The sequence below is a fragment of the Lithobates pipiens genome, unplaced genomic scaffold (genome assembly GCF_037356315.1).
Source record: "Lithobates pipiens isolate NorthernLeopardFrog02 unplaced genomic scaffold, aLitPip1_a1.2 Scaffold_18, whole genome shotgun sequence".
Taxonomy (NCBI): domain Eukaryota; kingdom Metazoa; phylum Chordata; class Amphibia; order Anura; family Ranidae; genus Lithobates; species Lithobates pipiens.
In genome coordinates, this window is record NW_027507758.1 from 645,499,233 (window position 1) to 645,523,370 (window position 24,138).

The following is a 24,138-nucleotide window of genomic DNA, read 5'->3' on the forward strand; positions in this document are numbered from 1 at the left end:
TGCTATCGGGTACTCATTTAGCTTCCCTGAACTCCCCATTCACCACAGGTGAAATAGAATCTGTTATCACCACACTTCCGAATGGGAAATCCCCAGGCCCTGATGGGTTTTCTAATGAGTATTTCAAAACCTTCACTAAACTTCTTTCCCCGTACTTACAACAGGTCTTTACCCAAGCGGCGGAACAGGCATCATTTCCCCAGGAAATGCTGACAGCATATGTTGCTACAATCCCCAAACCAGGAAAAGACCACACCACCCCAAGTAACTTTAGGCCCATTTCTTTACTAAACTCAGACATCAAAATCTACGCCAAACTCTTAGCTAAGCGCCTGGAAGAATTCATACCGTCCCTAATAAAAAACGACCAGATGGGTTTCATAAGGGGGAGACAAACTTCTGACGCAACGAGACGTATCATAAATGTTGTTCATCACGCTGCTCTGTCTAAAACGCCTTCTCTGCTGCTCTCCATTGACGCAGAGAAGGCGTTTGATAGAGTAGACTGGAGTTACATGAGAGAGGTACTCTGTAAGTTCGGCTTTCAGGGCACTATATTCAATGCAATGTTGGCCTTGTATTCCTGTCCCTCTGCTCAGGTGCTAACGGCTGGTATGCTGTCCCATACTTTTTTGATTACGAATGGTACCCGTCAGGGGTGCCCATTGTCCCCTACTATATTTAACCTGATGATAGAACCCCTGGCGGAGACCATCAGGTCTAATGTCAACATATCTGGCTTCAAAATAGGTTCCCGTAACCATGTTATCAATTTATTTGCAGATGATGTCATCCTAATGCTAACAAATCCATCCAGATCACTACCGTTAGTCCATGACACTCTGTTGAAATTTGGTGATATTTCCTATTACAAAGTCAACTTTGCTAAATCATTGATATTAAACCTGGGTATGGACAGGCGTATACAAGACCAACTTAAAAGAGACCTCCCATACAAATGGCAAGATGATGGTTTACCATACTTGGGTATTACGATAACTAATTCCACTCGCACCATCGTTACCTCAAACTTTAGACCACTGCTTGCCAAAATTGAAGAAACCCTTAAACACATAGCTAAAACTGAACTTGCGTGGTTGGGCAAACTAGCTGCTTGTAAGATGTTAGTGCTCCCTCACATACTCTATTTGTTTAGGACTATTCCATTACACATTCCCATTTATTTTCTTAAAGCTATCTCCAAGCTCATATGGAACTTCTTGTGGAATGGGAAAAAGGCACGGTGTAATCCCCGTAGCCTAATTCCCCATAGGCTGGTGGGAGGGGCAGGAATGATAGATGTTTATGACTACCTGTGGTCCACTAGACTAGACCAACTCCGACAGTGGTTTAGAACCACTAATACTCCTCTTTGGGTTGAATTAGAACGAGCCATGGCTCCAGTTCCTGATCTCGTAGCTTTCCTTATGGGCGACATTTGGAAGCCTTGGGACTTACGCCAACTCTCCCCCATAATACAAACCTCCATACAAGCATGGAGATTCCTCCTTAATCAAGATCACCGCACTCTCCAAACTATCAATTATCAATTTCCCCTGAGTCTTCTAGCAGCTCGTATCCCGATGCTGTCTTTGAAACAGTTTCCGAGCTATGGTATACACACTATCCAAAATTTCTTTATTGACCACAAGGCCCTTGATAGTGATCAAATAATGGCAAAGTTTGATCTCCCTCGCCATCATTTCTTCACGTGTATCCAAATCTCCCAATTCCTGAAGAAAAATCCTCTTCCTACAATTAAACTACCACCTTCTGTTTGGCACTATCTTTCATGCGAATCTTCAAGAAACAAAGGCATTTCGATCTTTTATGCTCTTCTACAGGATAAAAAATCCTTCACGAAGACAAAACAGATCAATGCTTGGGAAGCTGACTTGGGACTCACATTTCCAGAAGATCAGTGGACCACAGCATTTCGTGAGATCCAAAAAGCCTCTCATTCCATTAGTTACTGGGCAATGTCTATCAGAATCATCAATAGATGGCAATACACGCCTTGTAGATTGTCGAAAATTTTTCCGCACACTTCCTCACTTTGCTGGAGGAACTGCGGGCAATTAGGTCACTTACTACACATGTTCTGGGAATGCCCCAACCTGATAAGTTTTTGGAATCAAATATTCCAACTCATAACTTCCATTACGGGTATAATTACTCTCCCCAACCCTGCTTTAGCGATCCTACATATTGGTATCGAACAATTCCCTTACAACATGAGGGTAGTTGTTTCTAATATTCTCCTGGCAGCAAGATCCTTGGTTTTATTACATTGGAAATCAACCACGACCTTAAACATTACGGATCTGACCAACACAGTTCATCATCACTACACCCTAGAACGAGCGTTAGCTATCAACACTTTAAAATGCAAGCAATTTGATAATACGTGGAGTATATGGAGTGCTCGATATCAGAGGTCTTAAGTTTTGTTGACATTCCGTTCTCTGTTTATTTCTGTACATCTCTATGTTCATTTTGAGATTGTATTGTATTCTACTGCATGATGACTCTTAATCGATACAGTAGTGTGTGCTAATGTTTTTTTTTGTTTTTTTTTCTCTTCTTCCCCCCATAATTTGTATTATTTCATGTCCTTTTTTTTTTTTTTTTCTGTATCATCAAAACTTCAATAAAAATTGAATGTTCAAAAAAAAAAAAGAAAAAAAATCACAGAAATCACTCTGCTCTTAACATTGTTCCTGCCAGACTTTGAGAATTGCAGGACCTTTCCCATCACTGAAACGAGGGTGGGGGGGCTCCTTCATGAGAAGGCCTTAGCATTCTGCTTCATGGGCTCTCTGCCCCAAGGTCCTGGTGGTGCTTCTGTCGAGACCGACTAAAGGCAGATACCCCAGGCATTAGGAGAGGCTGCATGATTAAAGGAGAACTGTTTGAACCTCCTTTATTGGTAAAGAGAGCTTTACCCATTTTGGATGTACTAATACACTCTATATAGTCGTACCCCAGGAAGGGACACAGACTGGCTCAGGGTTTTCACCTGGTGCTTCGGCTGATCAATATCTCAGCCATGGACCTCTGCAAAAATGCACTAGTCCAAGTATAAGCCATAGGGCTTAAACGATCGAGTCCTTCATAGCATCTGTGAGACACAGTGTGTCAAATACACTGGCCCCTTGCTGGGCCTGCTAATCAGGCAGAACTTTCAGGCATCTCACACCTGTTCCCTAACCCCTTGGAGTCCATATCCCAATGCATTGGCGTGATTCATAATGTGCTCCACCAAAATAGTGGAGCAGGTGTTAAAGGGTTAATGGACTGAGCTACTCCAATTGCATCCAGAACTGCAAAAGACATCTTGTCTTTAAAAGGAAAATCCAACCTTGCTGGATCCTTTAACATCAGTGCATTATCAACTGGACATGTGAGACTCTGCTCACTGAGGTGATTGCAGCATTAATAGCTGGAACCCCCCATTGCTTTCATTGAAATGTTCCCATTCAGAACACATAGCTATGCACGAATAGGAAAAACATCCCCAGGTGGGGGAGGTTCAAATGCCTGTGCTGCAGGCAACAAAAGGGTTAAGTAAGGGAGTAGACAAACACCTGACTTGTGCGGCTACTCCCTCCTGTTAGGATCCTCCGAAGAGGAAAAATAATTATCTTCCAATATTTGGGAAGATCTACCTGATCCCCAGCCTTCTGCACCTCAACAAAAGGGCCCTGAGGACTAGATAGGAATCTGCTATGTTTAGTCCTACTATGGAGAGACATCATAGCAATAATCTTTTAAATGGTAGAAGAAAAAACCTGGTTGTATGAAATACACAGGGACAGAAGTGTTCTACCCTTGACGGCTCATCTGACTGGCCATATTTTCTTTTTACCTCTCGGGGAGGAAGACATTCTTTTGGAAGGGTTTTTAGTTTGTTGTATAACATTAACCCCTTAGAACCCTTAGAGGAGTTCCTGGTCCCTTTGTCACTCATAGCTTACAGTACAAAGCAGAGGCAGTACCAGCAAAAGAATGTAATACTTGCTAGGCTATAGTACAGTATAATAACTGCTATTAATCCTAGCTATACAGTACAATGTTGTCAAAAGGGAAATGCCTGTGTCACCAAACCTGACTAGCAATCACTCTGCTCTGTCCCTCCACCGTCCAGGCAGCAGCTTCTCTTGCAGAGCTCTAAACTACTTCCTTCACGTGTGGCCGGTGTCTGACACCGTTTAGCCAGGCCCCCGTGCACAAACAGTCCCCCCTTCCTCTTTCAAACAGGGAAGTGAAGTGCCGGCATCATGGCGGGCGGTGGTGGGGGGGGCGGGTAAATCCTCCGCTCGACGAGCGGCCGCGACTTTCCCCAAAAAAAGAAAAAGAGGCAGCTGGCTGGCATTCAAATAGATCAAAATCGCCAATTTGGGGGCCCAGGAATGATCAGACCCCCTTCTTACCTGAGGGTCTGAGCTGGCTTTAACGGAGAGGAGAGTGTAGCTTATGCTGTTTCCAGCATCAGAATGGTGAGTGCTCAATACAGCCCCCAGTGGTGACACATAGACATGACATGACAACACAATATATAGGAGAGATTCCTGAGAAAATCTCCCCTACCTTCTCCTCGCAGCAGGGTTTATCAGAGATAAAAAACCCAATCTTCACCCTTCATGGTAGGCTCCGAGACCTTTAATGGGTAACCTTCAGGAACCGGGGAACACTCAGGTTATCCCACAATCCTGGACCTGTGAGAAGACCCTGGCAGTAAACTTTTATTGGCCTTACTACCAAAAAGTACTGGATCCCAGTGTCCAACTGGGGCATTCACAAGCAAAACCTCGTGTCTTCAGATGAAGAGGCCTGGGTACCATTAATTTAGTCCATTATGGAGACATCAGAACAGATGCAGTCAGGATGGCTGGCTCTCATCAAAGGACTACTGCCCGTGGAGCTCAGTACACACATCCCTACACATGCCCAACCTTATAAGCCATAGGCTTATTAGACACTGCCAAAAAAACTGAGGACTCCCAGTAGTGGGAGGGGTTATATGGGGGAAGTTCACGCCTTAAGGGGCATGCCAGTGTCCAGCACCTGATACGCTGATATAACCCACATAGTTATTACTATGGCTCTGTGTCCCCTGATGTAAGAAATTAAAGACATTTTTTGCAGATTTCTTTTTTACCTTTCAAATCTCCCTCCACACACTGTGCAGCCAGACACAGACTGAGCTAACAGTGAAGAGTAAGGTATGTGCATAGACTCCATTTGTGGAGATTTCAAGGCATGACAACATTTTATCCTTTAATGGAAGAAATACATAGATGTTTTTAATACCTAAGTTTCTTCCCTTACCTCATCCTTGCTGCAGGATTTTGCTTAATTAACAGAAAATCCAACCTTCACCCATCACGGCAGGCTGCATTTAGCTGTCTTCTTTTTATGGAGGTATTTAAATCCAGCATGGGAGGGAAATAAGGGTGAGAATGCGCTATGGAATGGTACTGAAATAATAATGAAATGATATTGAAATATTGTAAGGTAAGAGCTGCCTCTACTTGGTATGCCCCCCCCCCCAAAAGTGAGTGGGGCTTATTAGAATATGAAATGAAAATCAGGTAGAGTTGGCGCTATACCTTTAAATTTACTATATGTATGCAAAAGTTTGTTAATAAATTATTCATTATCCATGGCTCTTGATGACGTCTGCGTGACGAAACCGGTAGGCGTGGCCATAAGGACGTGACCTCTCTCGAGTATACCGCAGCAGCTGGCAGTGTGAGGATTTTATATAGCGAATTCAGTTTTGATGATATGTGAGTAGTTTTCTGTTTCTAATAAACACCTTTTAAAGACATACTACACTATGGGCTTCCTTCCTCTTTCTATGCAATATACGAATGAGAACTTCACCCATGGATGAATAACCAGATTCCCAGGGAGACGCCCGAGAGTGACACAGGGGCTAAACACTATGAAGGCGGTTTCCCCCCAGTAGGGGCAAGGATCTGGTGAATGCAACATAATTTATTTTCACCAAAGCGCACCGGGGATTCTCTTTGGATACTTGCACAAGTCACCACTTGGAGATGATATATTGGTTATGAACTGTTAATACACTATAAAGGACTTGTTGGCACTTTATGTCCATAGGATAAAAGGATTTGAATTCTACTTTTCATTTATTTCAGTTCTTTGGATCTTTCACCAGTTTTACAGCTTTTTGGATTTTTCAGTTTTTTTTTGCCTGCTAGTTTTAACAAAAATTCTGTGGTTTTTGATAGCACCACGGGGTATTATTGTCAATTTAAAGTTTGGGTATACTCACCCATTACAGAATAATATATTCATTTTTTTTTTAGCACTTTTGTGTATTATAGGGGCAGGAGGCCCCCGCTATTGGGCACATAATTTACAATAATAATAATTTTCTAGCTAAATGCACGGATGAATAATTATTCAGTTGATTGCACAGATAAGGAATAATTTATTAACACTGATGAACAAAGTTTTGCATATTGACACATATAGTAAATTTAAAAGTATAGCGCCAACTCTACCCGATTTTCCTTTCATAAATCCAGCATGGATCCCTCCTGGAGCTCCTCCGTCACTTGTGACCAACACCTTAGACACTGGTGAAAAAACTGATGTGCTCCTGGAAGGAGGAGGGGTTATATAGGGAGTGAACTTCCTTTGATTAGATTTACTAGTGTCAACACCTGAAAGTGGCCTATAACCCATTAAGTAATTACTTAAGGCTCTGTGTCCCGTGATGTATGATAAAGAAATCTTTTTTTTAAATGTGTGCAAAAAAATTCAAAAATGTCTCTGGTAGTGAAAGGGTTAAAGGAAATATTCCCCTTTGGGAAGATGTTACATGTTCCTGTTCCTGCAGCAGCTCAGCGATCCGAGTCCTCTGTGTGACAGCAGTGTGGGGAGAAGTTCCCTGTACCGGCTGTCACTTTATGAAAAGAGCGCGGCCGTGCCATTTATTCACAGAGTTCTGTCCTTTGCCGATGTCGGCTTGTAGTTTTCAATGAACTCCCACACCGCTGCTGAGCTCTCTGGTAGATGATTGGTTCTTCCTGTCACTGTAACTGCCTTCCCGTATAATGTACAGGCAGACAGATTACACGGACAGTCTGCAGGAGTCCTGCATAGCACCAGCCATCACCACATCATGGCTGCAATGCTTTCCAGGCTCCTAAAAAAATAGAAAATTCAAATTTCTTTACCTGAAGAAAATGTGCATTTATAATATTTTATAAAAGGTGAACTTTTCCTTTAATGAAGAGGACACCGGAGCGTGATTTGTCTGCTCAGCATGCGCTTGTACTGAACACCCAAGATATACAATTCCCCGACATTCCTAAAAGCACCTCAGATTTATATACAGTTTTGGTTAAAATTATTTTTTATTTCATCATGACAAGGAGATTGTCATAAGAGACGAGGAAATTGTCATAAGAGACGAGGAGATTATCATAAGAGACGAGGAGATTGTCATAAGAGATGAGAAGATTGGGACCCCAATTTAGTCCCTTAAACAAATAGTTTTGTTTTTAATTTTAAAAATAGCCCTTTAAGTGTTTGTGAAATTTTACACCACAAAATGTACTCAATCAATGAAAAGTAATGACTCCATTTTTATTTTTCTCCTGCTATCAATGGTCAACACAGTACAACACTTCATCCATGTCTTTGGTGATCTCTGATCTCCTTATCAACTGTTTCTTCCATGATGAAGATCAGTCATGGAGTATATCCGAGGTGTATATCAGGGTGTGCTTCTTCCCCACATGAGAGCTGTGATGTCCAGCAACATTCATATAGAAGACATTTCCCGCACTCAAGGCACTAATACACCTCTAGGGTTGTGTGGGATCCCTGATGTACAGGAAGACAGGACTTCAGTGAGGAACAATTCCCTCACTCGGGACAGGAATACGGCTTCTCCCCGTGTGAGATCTCTGATGTGTGGAAAGATGGGACTTCCGTGAAAAACATTTCCCGCACTCAGGACAGGAATACGGCTTCTCCCCCGTGTGAGATCTCTGATGTGAGTAAAGCTGGGACTGCTGTGAAAAACATTTCCCGCACTCAGGACAGGAATACGGCTTCTCCCCGGTGTGAGATCTCAGATGTGTGTAAAGATTGGACTTCAGTGAAAAACATTTCCCACACTCAGGGCAGGAATGCGGCTTTTCCCCTGTGTGAGATCTCTGATGTGTGTAAAGATGGGACTTTCGTGAAAAACATTTCCCGCACTCAGAACAAGAATACGGCTTCTCCCCTGTGTGAGATCTCTGATGTCTGTAAAGATGGGACTTTCTTGAAAAACATTTCCTGCACTCAGGACAGGAAAACGGCTTCTCCCCTGTGTGATATCTCTGATGTGTTGTAAGATTGGACTTCTGTGAAAAACATTTCCCGCACTCAGGACAGGAATACGGCTTCTCCCCTGTGTGAGATTTCTGATGTATGCCAAGAGTGGACTTCTGTGAAAAACATTTCCCGCACTCAGGACAGGAATACGGCTTCTCCCCCGTGTGAGATCTTTTATGCTCATTAAGTTTGGATTTAGAAGGGAAACACTTCCCGCACTCAGTACAGGAATACGGCTTCTCTCCTGTGTGAGATCTTATATGCACATTAAGACTGTATTTAGAACGGAAACACTTCCCGCACTCAGTACAGGAACGCCTCTTCTCTGTTGGAAGGACGGCACCGTCCCTCACAGTCTGAGGTTCCTCAGGATAAGAGGAATACGATGGTCCATCTACACTGTGTGGTGCCGGATGGACATTTGAGGTAGTCGGGTTTTCTCCTGGACTATACTGTGTGATGTCCTCATCTTCTACTTTACAGTCTGGAGACAAAGTGAGACAATCCTCTGAGGTTTTCCTCATCTCCCGTCCATCTACTAAAATAGAAATACAAAGATTATCACTAGACATGAGCTGATTGGTTCCTGCTGTGCTCCAATCAGATCATCAGATATAAAATGTCCAGCTGGTAGGAAATGGGTGTAACAAAAGAGAATACATATTATGTGTATATATAGCAGTGGGGGGAGGGGAGAGAGCAGAAGTCAGGACTATGTAATGTACAAGATATTGTATAAGATACAACAGATAGGACTATATAGTATCAGAATGATGTAATGTACAACATAGAGTATATAGTGCAGGGGTCAGGAGTATGTAATGTAGAATATAAAGTATACAGTGTAAGGGTCAGGACTCATAATATTGGTATTCAGTAATCAGTGGAAGATGAAATGATTACATGAGACAAGTTGCAGAGGTCCCACACCGCTGCCTCCCATCTCCTGAGACTGCACTCAGTGACTTGGGTCTGAGACTATACAGACATATCCCTCCACCCGGCACAGCCAGCAGACAACACAACAAGTAATCCTGGGGGGATTGTTCTGTCAGAGATCTTGTCATACCCGGGTATGGGGCAGAAGTCCCAAATCACATACCCCAGGTGCCTAGATCTAGTAACATCTATGGGGAAAATGAATTTTGCTGCCAGCTGATCCCCAGAATCTCCATAAATCCAGTCTAGATACATAAATTGTGTCGGCAGCACAGAGAAGGAAGATTATCGGAGAGAAATCCAGGAATACAGGACGGGGAACACAGCTCAGGAAAGTGACCAGGGGATTACAGGCTGATATCACCCAGCCCCCGCCCTACTCTGGACCAATCAGTGAGCAGTATGGGTGGAGGAATGTATTTAGTGTTAATGACCCACCTGTGCTGATCTCTGTAGGAGTGTCCTCCTCTATAAATGTCCCCGTTATTCCATCCTCCTCCATAGACTGCTGATCATCCCTCACATACCTCTCTTCTTCTTCTGATTTCACCTCAAATTCTATATCCATTGGATCTCCACTCTAAACCAAGAAAATGAGAGAGAATATCATCTGTAAGATAGAAGATTTATTATTGTGACATCACATAGAAAATACACACATTGGGGCTGATTTACTAAGATGAATGCGCTGCGCCGGTTCATACCGCCATTTGTGCGCCAGATAAATGATCAACTGAGCGTATGAAGCGGCGCACGCATAAGCGCAACATATAATATGCCGGTGCAATTCATAATAGCGCACGCCGTATCATTAACAGTCCATTCACACAGGGGCAACACGACTTCCAGAGCGACTTTGGGAGGCAACTTGGACACGACATCAGTGTGAATCACAGGGCGACTTGGGGCAACAACATGACTTTAAGTCACCCCCAGGCCAGGCAACTTTAATATAAAAAAAACAGCACGGGTTCCCCTCCAAGAGCATACCAGGCACTTCAGGTCTGGCATGGATATTAAAGGGAACCCCACACACAAAAAAAAAAAGGGTGTGGGGGTTCCCCTCAAAATCCATACCAGACCCTTATCTGAGCACGCAACCTGGCAGGCCGCAGGAAAAGAGGGGGGGATGAGAGAGCGCCCCCCCTCCTGAACCGTACCAGGCCACATGCCCTCAACATTGGGAGGATACTTTGGGGTCCTCCCCAAAGCACCTTGTCCCCATGTTGATGAGGACAAGGACCTCATCCCCACAACCCTTGCTTATCGGAATCTGGAAGCCCCCTTTAACAAGGAGACCCCCAGATCCCGGCCTCACCCCGTGTGAAATGGGAAGGGTACTCTACCATTTCACCAAAAAAGTGACAAAAGTGTTATAAATGACAAGAGACAGTTTTTGACAATTCCTTTATTAAAGTCTTCTTTCAGAAGAGGGAGGTGGAGTCCCCGGATGGCACCGCCCTCCGTTATATAAGACCTGTCAGAAGAAGAGAAGCGTCACACAGCGGGAGCCTCCCATTGCACGGAGCGGCCCGAGAGCGAAGAGAGACGCTGTGGAGGAAGATGCCGGACGAGAACACCAGAGCAAGAAGAAGAGGATCGGAGGAAGAAACCGAAGGATGAAGAAAGGAAGAAGGGAGACCAGAAGAAAGAAGATGAAAGAAGACTTTAATAAAGGAATTGTCAAAAACTGTCTCTTGTCATTTTTACACTTTTGTCACTTTTTTGGTGAAATGGTAGGGGTACCCCCCTTACCATTTCACACAGAGAGGAAGCCGGGATCTGGGGGTCCCCTTGTTAAAGGGGGCTTCCAGATTCCGATAAGCCCCCCGCCCGCAGATCCCCACAACCACCGGCCAGGGTTGTGGAGGATGAGGCCCTTTTCCTCATTAACATGGGGACAAGGTGATTTGGGGGGGACCCCAAAGCATCCTCCCAATGTTGAGGGCATGTGGCCTGGTACGGTTCAGGAGGGGGGGGTGCTCTCTCGCCCCCCCCTCTTTTCCTGCGGCCTGCCAGGTTGCGTACTCGGATAAGGATCTGGTATGGATTTTGAGGGGGACCCCCATGTCATTTTTTTGGGGCACGGGGTTCCCCTTAATATCCATATCAGACCTGAAGGGCCTGGTATGAAATTTCAGGGGACCCCCACGCATTTTTTTTTCTTATTTTTTTCTCTTAATCCTAACATGAGTTGTGTGCAAATAGCCATAAAAAAACATAGAAGTGAACCAGCGCAAAAAAAAAAAAAGTCAAGTTGAGAGGTGCGCCTTTTCAGCTTATGCAAATGAACCTACGTGGCTTGACATTTACTAAGATTTTGCCGGCGCAGTGAACCAGAGCACTTGAACGGGTGCAAATGCCTTCTTGCGCATGCGCAGTGCATAAATTGACCTAGCGCAGTTCCAAGTGTATTTGCAGGCGCAGCAAGCTTGTTCAGAGGAAGTTACTTTTCCGTTCTATTTTGGGCATATTTGTTACTTGGACAGTCATATCTATACTTCCTCACATCACCCCATAATATTCACACTTCCAGCTTCTTTTAATTCTGAGTTGAAGATGCCGTGCGCCAGGTCTATAGCGCCGCACCAATCGCGGCCGCCTGTGCGCCGGCATGCTCATAGTAAATGGGGAATTGCGCTGTGTTACAGGTGAAAATGCTTTGTGAATACGAAAACGGCTGTTGCGCGTCGGTGTGCGCCGCAACTCATAGCGCAAATGCTTTGTAAATCAGCCCCATTGTCTCTATAAGTGTGTTTGATAACCTCCATCCCACCAACCTTGTAACAGTGGGGGATGGTGTGACCTTCCTGTGTGGAATCCCGGGAATACAGAGGACGGGGACATCTCTCTGGTGGGTTCCTGGTATTTGGTGGCTCCATCTTATCCTTGTGTCCTTCTGAAAACTCCTCCATCACTCCATACTCCTCATCCTCCTCTTTATACTCTTCTTTAACATCAATATGATCATCCCCGAGGTTTCCACTCTGAATATATAATAAAACATTCATTGTAACAATCATGCTGTGTATAAATCAGAACTACCAATAATTGTCACTCATCTACCTGATGATGGTGGGGGATGGTGTGACCTTCCTGTGTGGAATCCCGGGAATACAGAGGACGGGGACATCTCTCTGCTGGGTTCCCATTACTGGATCCATCTGTAGGAAACACACACACTGACTGAATACATTGTTTCTATGTGTTTATCAGATGATGGGGGATCTAGGTGGAGCCTCCGTACTGCTCTCTCCTTTACAATAAAGTCTCCTCTTACCCGGTGATGTGAGGGGCGGCTGATTGTCCATCATGACGTCCTTGTAGAGATCCTTGTGTCCTAAATACTCCCACTCCTCCATGGAGAAATAGACAGTGACATCCTGACACCTTATAGGAACCTGACACACACAATGATACAGTCACCATCCAGACACATCCCTTGTCTGTTACTGGATAATGTCCCAGAATTCCCAGAATCCTCCTCACCTCTCCTCCATCATCTCTCTGGTGACTTCTAGAATCTTCTTTGTATTTCTCTATTCTATCAGGGAGGGAGGTGGAGGCAATGTGATGGTCATATGATCTCCAGACTTCACAGGAGGAAAACTCTAGATCTGAACACAAATAGTAAAATCAAATGATATTCCCAGAATCCTCCTCACCTCTCCATTCAGGTCTCCATTTTATTAAAGCCCACCTAAGGCTGATGTATAATTTTCCCACACAGAACCCCCACACTATGCATGAAAAAAAATTGTAGCAGGTATTCTGATGTTATTACATAAAATGCCGGAACAATAGTCCCACTTTGCTAGTGAGGATGCCAAGAGTCCGCCCACATCCTAAGAGCATCAGAAAAAAAGCAAGATGGAGGGACATTGGGAGGAGGAGCTGTGAGGTCAGTGTGATGTCATAGGACATATAGACTCTGGATGGAGGGACATTTGAAGGGTCCTCTATATGAGGCTCCTGTGCAAACCAAATCATTGTTCCTGGGTGTGTCCTACTTCTCCGGTCAGGTCTGTGTTTTATTAATAGAGATAAGAGTGATGTCATGTGACCTCCCAGAATCCTCCTCACCTCTCCAGGGAATCAGTTCAGTTTTTTCAGTCAGCCCTAGGGTTGCCACCTCATCCCTTTAAACCCGAACACATATGAATTACTTGGGTTCTGAGGCTAATTTAATGCAGATAAGGCACCAAGTGAGTTTAATTACCACCTTAATCAGCCACAGAGCCCGTGTAATTCATATGTGTTCAGGATTAAAGGGATAAGGTGACAACCTGACTCATCCCGCTGGCTGAACGATAAAACTGAACCATGTATGGCCAGCTTCGGAAGCAAGATATATTCATCATCAACTGATCCCCTGAAGGGGTTAATCTACATATTACCTCCTCTGCCTCCAGATCCAGCAACATCTCCTCTCTACATCCTTCCAAATGGAATGTCTGCCAGTACCTGGCATCACTTCCTGTGTGTACCTGACATCACTTCCTGTGTGTACCTGACATCACTTCCTGTCTGTATTCCATAGAGTCTTCCTATCTGGGTAGAAGTGAGATCACCACCTTGTGGAGATCAGAGGAACTGCAGCCCCAAGAAACATCTGGTAGTGTGAACACGCCTTGTGCTGTGTGTATGTACTGTATATCCTTCCCCTTTCTCTCCTCCCTGAGTGTGTATGAAGAGGAGGAGCTCTGAGTGTGTATGAAGAGGAGGAGCTCTGAATGTGTATGAAGAGGAGGAGCTCTGAATGTGTATGAAGAGGAGGAGCTCTGAATGTGTATGAAGAGGTGGAGCTCTGAGTGTGTATTAACAGGCAGAGCTCTGAGTTTGTATGAAGAGGAGGAGCTCTGAGTGTGTATGAAGAGGAGGAGCTCTGAGTGTGTATGAAGAGGCAGAGCTCTGAGTGTGTATGAAGAGGAGGAGTTCTGAATGTGTATGAAGAGGAGGAGCTCTGAATGTATATGAAGAGGTGGAGCTCTGAGTGTGTATTAACAGGCAGAGCTCTGAGTGTGTATGAAGAGGAGGAGCTCTTAGTGTGTATAAAGATGCAGAGCCCTGAGTGTGTATGAAGTGGTAGAGCTCTGAGTGTGTATGAAGAGACGGAGCTCTGAGTGTGTATGAAGAGGTGAAGCTCTGAGCGTGTATTAAGAGGCAGAGCCCTGAGTGTGTATGATGAGGAGGAGCTCTGAGTGTGTATGAAGATACGGAGCCCTGAGTGTGTATGAAGAGGCGGAGCTCTGAGTGTCTATGAAGAGGAGGCAGTCTGAGTGTGTATGAAGAGGTGGAGCTCTGAGTGTGTATGACAAGGCGGAGCTCTGAGTGTGTATGAAGAGGAGGAGCTATGAGTGTGTATAAAGAGGCGGAGCCCTGAGTGTGTATGAAGTGGCAGAGCTCTGAGTGTGTATGAAGAGGAGGAGCTCTGAGTGTGTATGAAGAGGTGGAGCTCTGAGTGTGTATTAAGAGGCGGAGCCCTGAGTGTGTATGAAGAGGAGGAGCTCTGAATGTGTATGAAGAGGCGGAGCCCTGAGTGTGTATGAAGAGGAGGAGCTCTGAATGTGTATGAAGAGGAGGAGCTCTGAGTGTGTATAAAGAGGCGGAGCCCTGAGTGTGTATGTAGTGGTAGAGCTCTGAGTGTGTATGAAGAGACGGAGCTCTGAGTGTGTATGAAGAGGTGAAGCTCTGAGTGTGTATTAAGAGGCGGAGCCCTGAGTGTGTATGATGAGGAGGAGCTCTGAGTGTGTATGAAGATACGGAGCTCTAAGTGTGTATGAAGAGGCGGAGCTCTAAGTGTGTATGAAGAGGAGGCACTCTGAGTGTGTATGAAGAGGTGGAGCTCTGAGTGTGTATGACAAGGCAGAGCTCTGAGTGTGTATGAAGAGGAGGAGCTATGAGTGTGTATAAAGAGGCGGAGCCCTGAGTGTGTATGAAGTGGCAGAGCTCTGAGTGTGTATGAAGAGGAGGAGCTCTGAGTGTGTATGAAGAGGTGGAGCTCTGAGTGTGTATTAAGAGGCGGAGCCCTGAGTGTGTATGACGAGGAGGAGCTCTGAGTGTGTATGAAGAGACGGAGCCCTGAGTGTATATAAAGAGGCGGAGCTCTGAGTGTATATGAAGGGGAGGAGCTCTGAATGTGTATTAAGAGGCAGAGCTCTGAGTGTGTATGAAGAGGAGGAGCTCTGAATGTGTATGAAGAGGTGGAGCTCTGAGTGTGTATGAAGAGGCGGAGCTCTGAGTGTGTATTAAGAGGCGGAGCTCTGAGTGTGTATGAAGAGGTGGAGCTCTGTGTGTGTATGAAGAGGCGGAGCTCTGAGTGTGTATGAACAGGTGGAGCTCTGAGTGTGTATGAAGAGGCGGAGCTCTGAGTGTGTATGAAGAGGAGGAGCTCTGAATGTATATGAAGAGGCGGAGCTCTGAGTGTATATGAAGGGGTGGAGCTCTGAGTGTGTATGAATGGGTGGAGCTCTGAGTGTGTATGAAGAGGCAGAGCTCTGAGTGTGTATGAAGAGGCGGAGCTCTTAGTGTGTATGAAGAGGAGGAGCTCTGAATGTGTATGAAGAGGCGGAGCTCTGAGTGTATATGAAGGGATGGAGCTCTGAGTGTGTATGAAGGGGTGGAGCTCTGAGTGTGTATGAAGAGGCGGAGCTCTGAGTGTGTATGAAGAGGCGGAGCTCTGAGTGTGTATGAAGAGGTGGAGCTCTGTGTGTGTATGAAGAGGCGGAGCTCTGAGTGTGTATGAACAGGTGGAGCTCTGAGTGTGTATGAAGAGGCGGAGCTCTGAGTGTGTATGAAGAGGAGGAGCTCTGAATGTATATGAAGAGGCGGAGCTCTGAGTGTATATGAAGGGGTGGAGCTCTGAGTGTGTATGAATGGGTGGAGCTCTGAGTGTGTATGAAGAGGCAGAGCTCTGAGTGTGTATGAAGAGGCGGAGCTCTTAGTGTGTATGAAGAGGAGGAGCTCTGAATGTGTATGAAGAGGCGGAGCTCTGAGTGTATATGAAGGGATGGAGCTCTGAGTGTGTATGAAGGGGTGGAGCTCTGAGTGTGTATGAAGAGGCGGAGCTCTGAGTGTGTATGAAGAGGCGGAGCTCTGAGTATGTATGTAGAGGAGGCACTCTGAGCGTGTATGAAGAGGTGGAGCTCTCAGTGTGTATGAAGAAACAAAAGAGAGGGTATGACAGGGTCACGTAAATATGTTGTGCCACATCCTAAAACATCACAACAAAGAAGAGGGGGTCCCCTGGTGGTGGACTTTTAAGGCATGTACAAATTATAATAGTAAATTGGTGGACGAATTTTTAAAACCATTTGTTCTGTCCCTCCCCTCTTTTGTTAAGGATACCCTGCACTTTTTGCAAATCATAGATACTCTAACCATCTCTGATCATGCTGTCTTTGTTACGGTAGATGCGGAATCCCTCTATAATACTATCCCCCATGATAAAGGGATATCTGTTCATCAACATTTCCTATGTAAGAACTCTGGAGTCGACCCCAAATATGGGGAATTTATCGTCTCATTATTGGACTTTATTCTACAGCATAACGTGTTTTCTTTTAATGGCTCCCATTTCCTCCAGATGCAGGGGGTGGCAATGGGGACATGCTGTGCCCCGTCCTATGCCAACCTGTATCTGGGGGAATGGGAGGCAAGTGTCCTGGATGATGAAGACTTGTTGATGTACTCGGACCACATTATATGTTGGTACCGGTACATCGACGACATCTTCATCATCTGGGATGGTCCCCAAGATCTGCTGGAACAGTGGCTTTTGAGAATCAACAAGAATAATTTCAACTTACAGTTCACTATAAATTTTGACCAGAATCAAATTACTTTTCTCGATGTGGAGATCTATAGGGGGGAGTCAGGCACTGTGCTAAGCAAACTTTTCAGAAAGCCCACTGCGGGTAATTCTATTCTGTTTGCATCAAGTTTTCATCCAAAGCCGTTACTTGACTCTATTCCATATAGCCAATACCTGCGGGTAAGGCGCAATTGCTCCGAGGAGGCCATATTCCGGGAGGAGGCCAATCAGCTCTGTTGTAGATTACTCTAGCGTGGCTACTCTCACACCTCCCTGAAGCGAGCCTTCAAACGAGCTAACTCATATACGAGAGAGGACCTGATCTACCGCAAAAAAACAAAAAAGGAAACTGACCAGGTTAGAATTATTACCAAATATAGCACCCAGCATCAACAGGTCAAAAAAATAATTGCCAAATACTGGCATTTACTTACGTGTGACCCTATTTTGGGAAAAATAGTGACTGCCCAACCCTCATACACCTTTAAACGTGCCACTTCCCTTAGGGACACTCTTATGCAAAGTGAATTCCGTGATGCCACTCTTCCTGCACATTGTAAATACAAAGGTACCTACATGTGTGGCAAATGCCACTGCTGTAGATATATGATGATACAAAAGAACCCACTTTTACCTAATGGCAAAATATTTCATCCCAAACACTTTGCGAATTGTCACACCAGCGGGGTAATCTACCTGCTATTGTGTGAATGGGGTTGTTTTTATGTCGGTAAAACAAAACAGGAGTTCTGGAAACGGGCATATAGACACATCAATAGCATGCGTACATGCGACCCAGATCTTCCTCTGGGCCGCCATACTATATTAGTTCATGGGGGGAAATTTCCAAAAATTAAATTTCTTATTTTAGACAGGGTTCATCCTAACCCCAGAGGTGGTGATTGGAATAAAAATCTCTTGCAGATTGAATCAAGATGGATTCATTATCTAAAAGCTACTCAGGCCCCTGGCCTCAATGACGTCATCTGGTTCAAACCCTTCCTGGAGGGCTTTGTATCAGGGGGGAGGGAACAATAATATATAGGCCATTAAATAAATATTTCTTGTTATACCTCTTTATTTAGAGGGTACCTTTGTGTTTCTACAAAACTTTGTATTCTCCTATTCTGGTCCACTAAATTTGAAGTAGTGGATTCTGTATATTTAATGTTATAATTTCTATTGTTTATTGTTTTCAAAAAAATGTTCATCTCCTTTCTGATTGTACTTGACCCTGCCTATGCCCATGGTTACTACCCTTTGTCTTAAGCTATTATACTAGCTTTTATAAATATTACCATTACCATCAGTAAAATTTACCTTTTTTTTTGCTCCATGGTGGTTGTGCAATCAGCATCAGCTGTTGATAGTTAAAGGGGCCTTTATTATCAATGCCGCTATGACCGGTGTCTGCAGACCTTATTGGCAAGACGCCGGCTGGACGGACCTCTCATCCTCTCCCATAACTCCATATGGTGAAGTAAGTTATCAAAGTGCGGTTCACCCTGCGTTTTTTTACTCCTATGCAATATTGATCACAGCAGGTATAGTTTTTCCCTGTTGTTCTATACTTCTAAGGTGAATTCTGCTTGTGCTATTCAGTGTATATTTGTTTATTTATACAGATGATATCTGATATCTCAATACTCTTTACTCCATTACATAATAAGCAGATTTGTCTGATACACATAATATATAGGGAGGTCCCTTTTGCAGCACTGTCAGTGCCAAACCTTTTGTTACTACATTGCTGGCTGTCATCTTTTAATTTATTCAGATGCAACCTATACTTTAATTAATTTTTTTATTTGTACTTTTCTGCCCTGCACTGTAATTGTCAGTCCCAGTGTTTCCCCACTTGCACCGCTCACCCGGTGGGGGTCAAACCTTTTACTTTTTATTTATTTTCTATTTATTTATTATTTTTTATTTCATATTATATATATTTTTTTATTTTTTTTGTTAGCATTGTTTAATGTTTAACTTTCAGGCTTTATTTATATATATTTATTCTTACCCCATTCAAATTACTATCATTACTTTTTATTTCTAATTTTTTCCTATCCAGGTGTTATTCTGGGTAAAACAGCTATAAAAGTCCCAGTTCATATGAAAAAAAATCTTCTTCCCCCAATAGGGGACTGCAGACCTGTTTTCACACCACTCCTGCAGGATCTCTACAACACTTTATTGAATAGAGATAGACTGGGGCATATACCTCGAGCATTGACGGAGTCAAATATACCCATATGGTCCTGTACAATTGTTTGTTCTTTTATAAAATGGTGCCCAGCGGCTATTGTCATATATGTTAACAGTATTGTAAGTATTTTGAAATTGTGTCTGTTTAACTATTTTTTGTTCCCGTGTGTCACCACCTGTTTAGATACTATATAACTGTGCTACCCTGTTCCTTGCCATTTATTAGATTCTACAGAAACATTGTATCCACACAGCCCTGAAGGACACGCTTTTCCAAGCTCCAAAACGCGTAGGGTGTTTCTATTCAAATGAATGATACGACATAGCATCAATACTGGTTGTATATATACCTGTTGGTGTACTTTTTAATGTATACTGTATATTCAATTACCTTTTGTTGGTTTTATGTAATAAAATAATTTGTATACTATTATAATTTGTACGTGCCTTAAAAGTCCACCCCCAGGGGACCCCCTCTTCTTTGTTGTTTCTGCCTACCAGGGAGCAGGATCTATTGGTAGGGTCTGCTCATGGTGCGTAGGTGCAGCTCGGCTTGTCTGAATGCCCCACACATTGGACAGTGGGAGGGTACCTGACAAGTGAGGGCACAGACATTATTACAGCCCTGGCAATTGGCAAAAGAAAGTGCCTCATTGCATGCTGGGTAACTGTATAAATGCTAAGGGCACATGTGCTTGGGGTCTTTTAGCTGGAGAACTTAGGGCCTAAAAGCTACAGAAGAGCTGAACCCAGAGGTCCTGCAAAGCTGACTGGAAGGGAGACCCCAGCAAGAATCTGATTCTGCCTACTGGGAGTACAGATCTGTGTCATGGGCTTGTCCTTTGAGGGCCATCCCCTCAGCTAGAATAGTCAGTGGATGGGTGTCAGTCAAGGGGATGTTAGAGAATATACTGAAGATAAAGTAGTTGCGTCAAGTCTGCTGCTAGAGAAAGAAGACCTAAATCCTCCATACTTGTGGCTGTATGCTTAAAGCAATGTGTCTGCTTCCACAAATAAGGCCAAGTGAGGCCAAGTGAGAGTTGTCCTTATCTACTGTGAATAGTTCAGTTGGAGTATCCCACTAATCCCTTCTCCCATCCAAGTTTCACAATAAATTTAAAAAATCAAGCACTCTGAACTGTTTATTGAGTAACGAGCAATCGGGATTAAGGAGGGATATGTGAAAACCCCCAGCAATGGTCTGCAGGCAATCAGAGGGAGGCCTAAGAAGTCAACACACAGTAAGCCCTACGGGGACAGCACTACAGATGTAATCATTATGTTTGGATCAGACATCCCAACCTGCAAAAACTAATTTCAGGGAGAAGGCAAACTCATTTCTGGCAGGGGGAAAACTCATGGCAGGGAGGTGGCGCTCCGCACCCCACTACCACCAATTTAATATAACTAGGGGATGGTCAAATGAATTGGAATCACTATACAGAGGTTTACTTCTTCTGAGAAATATTAAAAGAAAACTCCAACCCCCATGACAACTTCAGTGATTTGAAGTGGTCATGGAGGTAGAAGTCAGGGTGTGCAGTGTTTCTGCTTGAAACAGGTAGGAGGGCTGAAAGAGAGTGAGAAGTGGGGCTGAGAGAGTGGGGGAGGGTTTAGAGAGGGGGGGGAAGCAACTGACAGAGGTGGGAAGCAACTGACAGAGAGGTGGGAGGCTGAGAGAGAGAGATAGGGACTCCACGAGAGAGTGGTGGACAGATGGGGCTGAGAGGGAGAGGCTGGGCTGATAGAGTGGTTGAAAGAGAGAGGGGGGCTGACAGAGAAATTGGCTGAGAGAGGGGGGCTGAAAGAGAGAGGGAGCTATGAGAGGGGCCCAGAAAGAGAGTGGTGGACAGAGAGGGGGCTGAGAGGGAGGGGAGGCTGAGAGAGATATGGTGGTTGAGAGATGGTGGTTGAGAGAGAGGGGGACTGACAGGTGGCTGAGGGAGAGGGAGGGTGAGAAGGGGCAACTGACAGAGATAGAGAAGGGGCTGATAGAGAGAGAGAGAGAGAGGGGGGCTGAGAGAGGGGGCTGACAGAGAGGGAGGTAGAGAGAGAGAGGGTCGTTAAGATAGAGGGGGCAGATGGAGAGGGAGGGAGGCTGAGAGGGAGAGAGGTTGAGAGAGAGGGGGAGAGAGAGAGGGAAAAGGGCTGAGTGAGAGGGAGGGTGGACTGACAAAGAGAGGGGGATGGATAGAGAGAGGGGGCTCAGAGAGAGAGAGGGGCTGAGAGAGGGGGGTTGAGGGGGTGCTGAGAGAAGGGGGCTAAGAGGGAAGGGCTAAAAGAGAGAGGGGGTTGAGAGAGTATGGGCTGAAAGAGAGGGGGTGTGGAGAGAGGAGAGGGTTGAGAGAGAGGAGATGAGAGAGACCCCTAGCCCTGTCCCTATCTGCAGTACCTCCTTTGTGACATTGTACTAGATCTGCAGCCTGCAGGTCTGTGTGTGAATGATGATGATGTGGTGGTACGGTACCTTCCATTCCATGCCAGTCTGTCTTCTTTTGAAGATCTGCTTTGATCCTTTCAGCCAGTCAGCTGCTTCCAGCTGTCCTCTGTGTCCCAAATCAGCATGTCCTTAGAGGACAGTCCTCACTCAGGGCTTCACGTGATGTTAGAGAGCGGAGGACATTGGAGCAATCCATGCTGCTCTGGAAGCACGGGGTATGGTACACTGCGCCTGCCCAGCTGTTCTTGCATCTTTAGGAGGAAGAAGCGTGCCGGAGGAGCTCTTCTGAGTCCTGAGCTCTCTCAGGTCCCCCCACCTATCTGCCCTTGGATTGCTGATCACTGCTGTGTGTGGTGATGGATGTCCACCTGCACCCCAAGGGTGATGCAGATTGCTCCTGTAGTGCCACTAGCACTTCGCCTAATTGCCCCCGCTAAACGGCCATCACACTGGGGACAGTACAACAGCGCTCCTTTACATTCTGCACCTGGCCCCAGGGAGGCGCCCCGCCTGCCTCCCCCCCATGCTATGCCACTGGTCACATAGCCGCTGAGTAGGGGAGGGTAGAGGATGAGGCACAGCCGCACAGGCACTCACAAGCACCAGGTGCCCTCTCTTCTCCCAATGGAGAGTAGGTAAGCCAGCCGTTGTGGCTGCATCCTTAGTGACTGCCTAGTTTTGACTAGCAGTATCACCGGCCCTGCAGCCGGGATATTGGGCGGCACTTGCGGGTGTCAGGGAGCCACAGCCGAAATGTGGGAGAGTTGGGATGTCTGTTGGATCTCACCAGTCATGAGCCTTTCCTGTCATCCTACATGATCCCTTCTGAGGATTGTTCTATCCTTCACAACAAATGTATGAAATCACAGATGTATAGCTGCCAACTGTTCCTGATTTTGAGGGACTGTCCCTGATTTGGAACAATGCCCCTCTGTCCCTCTTTCCTCCTCATTTGTCCCTCATTTTGGTCTGATCTATATAATTGTATATAAAATGTACTTTTTATCTTTCAAAAATTGTTTCCCAGTGCTAAACCTTTCATCCAATTTCTAAATTGCTGCATTTGTAAATTTTTGCAGCCAGTGTAAAGAAATAGTAGTGGTAAAAAAGCACTTGTGGGTTTAACCAATAATTTTTTTGTATGATTCTCCTTTAAGGGGACGTGGCAGGGGGTGTGTCTGATGCCTACATACTTTTGCTAATAGGTGTCCTGCATTCCCATCTCAAAAAGTTGGGACGTATGTTGATGAGTCCTCCTATGTGATCTAGAAGATCTGGAATCACAATGCCTTTATAGATGAAGTGGGTGACTCAGTCTATAGATTTTTTATTGTTTTACAGCTTTTTTCACATTAATTATTTTATTTATATACCAGAAAGTGTTCTTAGTTGGAGAGATCTCAACCACCATTCCTATGTAAACATTACATCCTTGCAATTTATGTTTAACATATTCATTATGAGTGGACCGATATATATATATATATATATATATATATATATATATATATATATATATATATATTTATGCTTTTTGATATATTTTTCAATTTTCTTCATCAAAAAGTTCAATTTAGTTGTTGAGTTATGTTTTTAACTTTGCCCTGTTATACATGGTTATAATGAGTCCTTACCTGGGGCTGCAGTTCCTCTGAACTCCACAAGATGGTGATCTTACTTTTACCCAGACAGGAAGTCTCTATGGAATACAGACAGGAAGTGATGTCAGGTACACACAGGAACTTCCGGTTGAGAGGTGAGTCAGGAAGTAGCAAGGAGACGTTGCTGGAAGTGGCAGAAGTCGAGGTAATAAGATCTTATTTTCTTTTTACACCCAGTAACCCCCCGTTATGTCCGTCCTCTTCCTCCATAGTCACTGTGATGTCTTTTATCTCCAGCAGATGATGATACACACATATATAGTGTGGAAACCTAGATTAACCCCTTCAGGGGCAGAACATTCCCCCACTTACAGGGCCGGAACGTTCTCTTCATTTCAGAGATAAATTCTAGTAATATGTTCCTCTAAACAAACATCACTGACAATAAATAGACAAGACAATGACCATCCTGACCATACATGGCCTACAAAGGGCAATTATTACACTACACAGGCTGTTGGTCTCTGATGCTCCTCTCACCCACCTGCACATACTTTTCTGACCTCCATAAAGGAGAAGTCCAGCCTGAGATGGCTTGGCTGGGCTTCTCCTATGGGTTACAGGAGTGCAGGTCGTTTTGCACTCTTGTGACCCGTTTTCAGCAGAGATCGGGCTGAAGTCGGCTCTCTGGTGACATCACTGGAATCAGTCCAGGCACCGCATCATCACGACAATGAAGTCTGGATCTTCCAGGTGCCTGGACTGATGGCCATCTCAGC

General features: G+C 44.8%; 2 protein-coding genes across 9 annotated transcripts in view; one reads left to right on the top strand and one right to left on the bottom strand.

The window, feature by feature from the left end:
* LOC143989625 (uncharacterized) overlaps nt 1-24,138 on the bottom strand; it is a 346,853-nt gene that overhangs the window by 169,952 nt on the left and 152,763 nt on the right. Inside the window, exons 1-3 of one of the 7 annotated variants that reach the window (XM_077489864.1) lie at nt 13,701-13,783; nt 12,584-12,920; nt 12,370-12,467 (exon numbers count right to left, since the gene is read on the bottom strand). The exons of 4 other annotated variants lie outside the window; for them this stretch is intronic. In XM_077489864.1, the coding sequence (XP_077345990.1) occupies nt 12,370-12,467; nt 12,584-12,665 (180 nt within the window). In that variant the 5' untranslated portion in view covers nt 12,666-12,920; nt 13,701-13,783. Of the gene's footprint in view, nt 1-12,369; nt 12,468-12,583; nt 13,681-13,700; nt 13,784-24,138 lie in introns of those variants that run through there. 2 more of the 7 variants (XM_077489865.1, XM_077489861.1) reach the window with 2 other exon arrangements.
* The window catches only part of LOC143989815 (uncharacterized), an 81,759-nt gene continuing 80,973 nt past the window's right edge, over nt 23,353-24,138 (top strand). The window contains exon 1 of one of the 2 annotated variants that reach the window (XM_077490089.1): nt 23,353-23,564. In XM_077490089.1, coding sequence (XP_077346215.1) covers nt 23,424-23,564 — 141 coding nt within the window. In that variant the 5' untranslated portion in view covers nt 23,353-23,423. The remainder of the gene's footprint in view (nt 23,565-24,138) is intronic. The other variant, XM_077490088.1, reaches the window with a different exon arrangement.